The sequence below is a fragment of the Thunnus maccoyii genome, chromosome 10 (genome assembly GCF_910596095.1).
Source record: "Thunnus maccoyii chromosome 10, fThuMac1.1, whole genome shotgun sequence".
Taxonomy (NCBI): Eukaryota; Metazoa; Chordata; class Actinopteri; order Scombriformes; family Scombridae; genus Thunnus; species Thunnus maccoyii.
The window spans coordinates 20,346,151-20,353,497 of NC_056542.1; the positions used below are offsets into that span (position 1 = coordinate 20,346,151).

General features: G+C 38.6%; 1 protein-coding gene across 1 annotated transcript; it reads left to right on the forward strand.

Moving 5' to 3' along the window:
• LOC121906058 (endothelin-2) lies at positions 1–2,982 on the forward strand. The gene is made up of 5 exons (XM_042424730.1): positions 1–159; positions 874–1,015; positions 1,273–1,374; positions 2,083–2,145; positions 2,260–2,982. The coding sequence occupies exons 1-5, from the start codon at positions 102–104 to the stop codon at positions 2,327–2,329; spliced, it is 435 nt and encodes a 144-aa protein (XP_042280664.1). The 5' UTR covers positions 1–101; the 3' UTR covers positions 2,330–2,982.
• The last annotated feature ends 4,365 nt before the right edge of the window (positions 2,983–7,347 follow it).

Here is a 7,347-nt window from a genome sequence, read left to right on the forward strand (position 1 = left end):
TCTGCACCTGCACACAATCAGAGCAGCAGCACATAAAGAAAACAGCTGTAACTCTTTGGATAATAGTCTCTCTGCAGAGCTCCATCGATCTCTCATTAACTATGTCTTTTTACACCAGCATTCTTCTTCTCATCACTCTTTGGGTTTCTATGAAGGAAGGTAAGTCTACTGTTTACTTTTTTTTGTTTTTTTGTTGTTTTTTCTTGTTTTAGAGGGATGTGCATGCCATAAGCTGTAAGTCCATCGTCTTTGCATCAACAACAACAACTTTCTCAGTTATGCTAGATGAGAGAAACATATTGCTATACCTCTGTGTTTTTGTTAAACAGCAGTGTAGACTGTGCCTCACATACTGTATTTGCATTAATCTTTATGCTGCATCAAGCAGCAGCAGTCATCACTGTATGTCGGTGCACACACATGTTTTGGCAAGCCCTAGGAGCACAGAACATTTAATAGGAACCATTTATCACACAACAGCTGCTCATTTTATCTCAAGGAGACTTTTCCTGTTGCTATATGAGCTACAGTTTGTAAAACCTCAAGTACAAGTTGTATGAATGTGGCTGTGCTTTCTCTATATCATGCAGGCTTTTATCTAAAACCATAAAGAAATAGACTTTGAGCCTTTTTGACATAACCATAGCATTACCATCCTGTTTGCTCAGTGTAAAATATCAAGAGTGAACATATAAGAGTGATGAGTAGTCTTGTAGTCTTGTTCATGTTCTCACTTGTGCGTTCTATATATTATAAACTAGTGATGTGACATATCCATAAAGTGAAAAGCAGCACAGGCAGTTAGTTGGTTTGACTTTGCTGGAGTTGATGCTTTGAACCTTGGATCACTGAGAGCTTCTTCATCTCGGATAGGTTTTGGTCTTCCTGCAATGAAACCCCAGGACATGGAGGCAACACATAGAGTGAGGACCAAACGCTGTGCCTGCAGCAGCCCGCTGGACTCTGAGTGCCACTACTTCTGCCACCTGGATATCATCTGGATCAATACACCTAGGTGAGCATGGGAAAAAACACTGCATTGGACACACCCACAAATGCAGTATACTCACCTGTACAGTGAAAAAAATACAGAAATTCTTATCATGATAAGCATCTAGGTCAGAATTATTTCTATCATATCCTGTAAGACAGCGCACCATCTCTTTTGTCATTATCACTGTCTAATTATGGGCAGTGGTTCATAACATATCAGAGAGCAAAGTCTGTGTTTATATCATGAGCATGGCACTGAGTCTCTTTTTCTCTCCGCAGTAAGACAACAGTTTATGGTCTCGGGAGACTCCGAAGGTCTGCTGGCCGCTGCACCTGTGCCAACCCTGATGATCGCACCTGCACCAATTTCTGCTATTACGGGTAAGTCAAGGCTGCTGCATCCCACACACAAAACCCACAGCAGACTGTCAAGCATCACCTAAAGGCCCTTATGAGTCTACATTTGTGTTTCCATCATGGGTTGTTAGGAGGTTATGTTTGCAGCTATTATTTCCCTTTGTGGATGACAAGGAGTGGTGAAGTGCTATTGTTAGCCTAATGCTTTGTTACTGTATTCCATAAGTTTGACTTGTCCTTTAAGGTGTGTTCATGAAAGCAATACAGCTGAGGTTTAAGGGAGTAGAATAATCTCAGACTGGTGCACAAAGTTCACATAACTCAGTTTTTGATTGGCTGTGAGGGACCAAGGAGTAAGGTGTGTAGGAGTTTGGAGGCAAAGCTAAAGTGGAGAATTCACATTTCCTGGAAATGGAAAACAAACATTGTCACCACCTAGAAACAGCAAAGACAGTGAGCGACAGGCCGAGACATCACATGAAAGCGTTTTTAAACAGAAATGATATTTGCTGAGTGGGAGCGATTGTTTTTTTGATGTTGTAACATAAAACATTTAGTGAGCTAAATGTGCTAACGATAGGACATTTTGGGTTATTGAGAGTGTGATGTAAGTGGGGTATTCTTTAACAGCAGCAATAACAATAAAGCATTTAAAGCGGTCAAACTGCAATGTCAGATTATTTCAAAGGAAGTGGTCACTGTTTGTTAATTATACTGTTTCATTGTGTGCAGCCTTGAAATCACTTCCCCAAAGACATCTGTGAAGAGAAGTCAACTCATACTCAGCATCCTAAGGTGAGTTTTGAATATCATGATTACATATACTGCTACTGCCCAAGAAAAACAGGGGATCTCATGATTTCACTTACATTTTGATCATATTTTTTAATTATGTGACTTTTTCCTCAGAGCTGTGGCCAGCAAGTCCAAGAGAGTCCAAGACGAGTCCTCCGAGGCTCAGAGAGAGAGCACTCGCTAAACAATGTGGCTGTTGAGGCAGTGAGAGAGAGAGAGAGGAAGAAAGAGAGCAACGAGCACCTGAACAAATGATGCTCCTTTGACAGAAAGGAGAGAAACAAAGGGCTGCTGAAAGATATGTCTGACACAGGAAGGCCGAAGCACCACAAAGATGTCTGTTTGTAACCCGGGAATATAAAGGGTGGAAAACATGACAGAGGTCCGCAGACGCATCATGGAAAGCAGATGTGGAGGATCAGCTTCGAGGGGGGCTACTATCAGGGTTGGAGAATGCTGCGCCTGTGGCCATTTTTGCCTCCTGTCGTCAAAGAGTTGGACAGTCTGTGACTGTACAGAGAGACCAGACCAGCACTGATAAAGAAGAATGTAAAAGAGCGAGACATACTGTACATACATGTACAGGAATGTCTGACATTCTTAACATGTTTTTAACTTATTCTTTTGTTAAATAATTTTAGTTAAAGATTTTTTGTCATGGGTGACCCAGAAGACATTTTAGGAATATATTTTATATACATATATATTTATATTTTATTTTATTAATGTTATATTAGACAACTTACCAAGAGTGACAATTTTGAATTAGAACATCTCTGTATCGAGAATTATTGTGTGCAAGTGTGTGAAGTGAATAAATTAAATATTGAATCATGACGATATTTGCTTGTGTCACTCTTTCAAGGTTCTTGATTATTAAAATAAACAGGGACTCTGGCTTGATGCCTTCTCTGTTTGCTTTAGGGAAAATGTACTGAGTAAACAAATAAATCACTGTAAAGAAACCCTACGGGAAGAATAATATGAGAGAAAACAAATCCCGTGTGTGACTAGCAAACACCTTTCTGAGTTCAAAAGGAGGCCTGAGATGGATGAATGATCCAGGAATTCAAGACTGAAATCAATAATAAGTTTACCTGCTATTCAAAAGCAGTGCAGCCTGTGTTATCATAAGGATCTGTGGAAAGAATGCAGTGTTTTGTAACCTTGCTCAGGGGGGTGAGAGAGAGGTACAATGTGGTCTTGTCACCCCATGTTCCTTTCTGATTGCTTTTACTGTACATACCGTCCACGCACGCGTGAATATGCAAGCAGGCAGACAGAGCCAGAGCCCAAGAAAAACAATCTCGGGAGATAATTCATCTGTCATCTAATGAATTAAAGCGGCAGCTGACTGACCTGCTTTTGCTGGTCTGATCTAACAACACTGATGAACGATAAGACTCAAGTGTTAATGTGGCTCTGATTTCAGGAGTAGGTTTTCCTGCTTCATTTCATTTCATTTCATTTCATTCCTGTCATACTTCTCCTTCAACTTTTTTTTCGGGGGGGGGGGGGAGAGAGAGAGCGCCTGCAGCCATCTTTTCCTAACAGGCCCAAGTGCAGCCGCAGCTCAACTTCAGACAGTATCGCAGACAGGCTGCAGAACACTCTGCTCTGCATCCAAAAGAGTCTCCAGTCTGCTTCAGTCAGCTTTGACATCTCAACTTAGTGGATGAATTCAGAATGAAATACATGCAATTTCAGAGACTTATGTTCTATCAATCAGGACAATGTTTTTATTTGATGTCAATTTCCAAGTTCTTTCAAAGTTGAATGGCATCAAAATATTTCATGGCATTCACAAAAAAACACACTTAACATTACATTCTTGTCTCTGCAATCTGCGTTGCTAATATTGAACTCTCTAGGTTTTAATGGTCACACAGCAAAACAGGATACAACTCCAACATTCCCGCCAGCTCAGAGAAGAGAGAGGAGAAATGGCAGGAAGTCTCGAGCCAGTCTCGGGTCAATCACCGGAAGGGATATGTGGTCGTTGCGGGTTGACGAGATGGTGGATACATTTTAACACAAGGCTTTTCAGCAATCCAGTTGCCAGGTGGCACGAACAGCCACAATAAACAACAGTATTGACCATGCTGTAAATGTGTAAAGAGGTAAAGGTTACATGAAAAACATAGGAATGCTTATTAATGATTAACTAATATGAGGTAATGAGGAAATAACTCCGTCAGCTGAGCTTTGACAAACCACAGGCAGTGGCAGAACTCTGTCCATGGTGCTGGAACAGCAGAAACTTTGGTGAATCAGTTCACTGTTGACAACATACAGAACATTACAAGATTTCCAGCAAAGCTTTGAATGTAACCTTTGTGTTCACTTGGATGCATTCAGAGATATTATCATATACATATACAGCACCAGTCAAAAGTTTGGACACACCCTCCCAATGGGAACAAATTAAACCACATGCAGGCAATATTCTGCCTGATTTATCTGTCAAAACATAACAGCCTAATAGGTGTACAGAAAAAAGGAAAAGAAAGCCAAATGGAGGATACATAAACTCATACTTAGATCCAAATGAATCATTTTCACACTAGTTGATCATCGTTAAATATAAAATGCTAATACCTTATACTGTTAAATGGTAATGCATGTTTGATAATACGAAGGTTAAGCTAGATTGTAATGCATGCACGTTCCAATACTGTATCAGATTGATTGTCAAGAAGTTGAAAGCAGTTTTACTACAGCTTATCAATATCACATCTTCAATACATATCAAGTGCCAAGTCAAATCAAATTTTAAACATACGTAAACACAATAGCCTTTATCTCTACACCATCAATTTAGATAAAGCTTACGGGGGGAAAAAACAGACGAGACTTCAGGAAGAACAGCAGAGGATGATTACAATACATGTTGTGTGTATAAACCAAAACAGCAAAATGACATAATAGAAAATCAGGATGGCAAAATTATACACATATATCAGGTGTACTGTACATCAGGTATCTTCCAAACAGAAACAACTTTGGGATTAAAATAGATTTTAGTTCATCTTGACAATAGGTCCTTTTCACAGCAGGAAGTTATACTCATTGCAGGCAAAGCACAGGTGTAATTAATTAACCAGGAATGCTTAAATAGAACAGAGATATCATTAGTTTCATCAGTAACACCTGTTCTCTTCCTTCTATGATGAGCAAAACGTCTGCTGTGAAAAAGGACACAATTGTCTTCATTTGAAATAGTGGTGGGGAAAAAGCTCTTCTATATATAAATGACAGATGTACAGATATTGGTGCTTTCAACTCTTTTCTAACCTGCTAATTATCTACTTGAGTTGCAGGTTAAACTCTGTAGGCCTACTGTATTAATGACTTCTCACGACTTTTGGCTGATTGAAACTATTTCACTTCAGCCAACTTTGAGCTTCAAAACAGGAAGTTTTGCTTCCCCCAAACAAATCACCTTTTCTCCTCAGTGAGTCCAACTCTCTGCCATTGTCCAGCGAACTCTGTCACCCCATTAGTCTGTCAAGGCATTATTGCTACTGGATGTTGTGTTGTTTCTGGCATTGTGTTGTTTGGCTCCTTTAGCTGCTTTAAATCTACATTACGTGACTGTAGATAATTCATTTATGTAGAGTGTTGTTATGGGAAAGATTAAAAAATCTGAAGAGGAAAAACAAGTTCAGGTCACATACACCATAATATTGCTGTTGTCATGTAAATGCCTTGTATCTCCTGTTCTGGTTGTTCTCATGCTTTTGTCAAAGGATTACATGATGCTCTGTGTGAATAAATGTTGCAACACTTTGTGAAACCTTTTTAACTCAGCTGTTTTAGTGTTTTTTCAATGAACGCCAATAGGATGAAATGCTATAACATAATAATGATAGTGTACCATAACATAATGCATATATAAACCAGGAAATATTTGACACAAGAGAGTATGAGGACATTTATATGTCTAAATCAAAATTTGCACTTTTCTTTATGAAGTTTAGTTACTCAAGATTGCCATAAATGAGACCATTTTAATTAATTCTTAAAAGTTTAAGTCTTGATCTGATTCTCTCTTCTCTAAGTTTAAAAAACAGTCACAAAAGGTTACTAAAAAGTTAAAGAACAAATCTTAAACTAGTCAAGCCTCTTCTATCAATAAAAACATTTCTACGAGTCATTTTTGTAATATGGATCATTTTGGAAAACACTAACAAGCCACCGTTATTTACACACAAGGACTTATTTGACAGTCCATTAATTCAAAGTTCAAGTTTGTTTTAATCTCACACCAAAGGCAAAATCATTTCTCCAGGGTGCTTCTTACTGTAAAACCATCTGGGAGTCATTTTCACACAAATAATATAACACATTGTCACAATCAGCTGTGTTCTCAGTCTATACATTGTGGCTTTAGGCAGTTACATAACGGTTACATGACACTTTTTTTTACAAATCCCATTTCTTTCTGTCTGGTCCCTTAATTTTGTCATGTGAAATATCTTTACATGGTTGTTAAAATTTTCACAAGTCAAAATTCAGTCTTTAATCAGAATTAGATATTTTATTGAAGACGTCTGGGATATGTAAGGTTTAGGCTCCCACTGCAGGTACAATATGTACCTGGCCAAAAAATGTACTAGCGTAAGTTTGGTGACAGGTTCTGTACCACCAGTATCAGTCATGTGGTTGCTAATATTAACATTCAGCGGTTTTACCTGGCAGCGCTCCAAATATCTGTTATGTAACTGATAGATTTGTATACATTGTGGTTGGGAGTTCATGCATGTGAAACTGGAGATATTTCTTTTTCAGTGAACTTAAAGGACAGCTGACCTGAAATTGCAAAAATTGAGTAAAATTGAAAAGATACAGGTGTAGAATCAGTCACATCTGGTGCTGATTTAGATATTTCATGCCTGCATGTATATTTTTCATCGAGGGGAAGTGACCACGGTCTAATTAACATCTGTTCCCTAAAGTCCCGGTGGATTGAGGCCGAGTAATGCTCTTATGTTTCAGAATGCGTAATCTCATTTATGCATATTGTGAGCGTGATCCATCTGAATAGCATTGAATCCTCTAAATAACTCATATACTGCACCAGCACTGACCCCTGTGGTATATTTAGCTTTAAATGGTCACATCACATTCAATACAACCAATAGTGATTCAACACACTCAGTAAACATTCCTTAAATGCTTGAAGTGAAATGTGTTCTGATT

Coding starts and splice junctions, on each gene's coding strand:
- LOC121906058 (XM_042424730.1), top strand. CDS start 102: ATGTCTTTTTACACCAGCATTCTTCTTCTCATCACTCTTTGGGTTTCT. Junction 160..873: donor TTGGGTTTCTATGAAGGAAG/GTAAGTCTACTG, acceptor CATCTCGGATAG/GTTTTGGTCTTCCTGCAATG. Junction 1,016..1,272: donor ATCTGGATCAATACACCTAG/GTGAGCATGGGA, acceptor TTCTCTCCGCAG/TAAGACAACAGTTTATGGTC.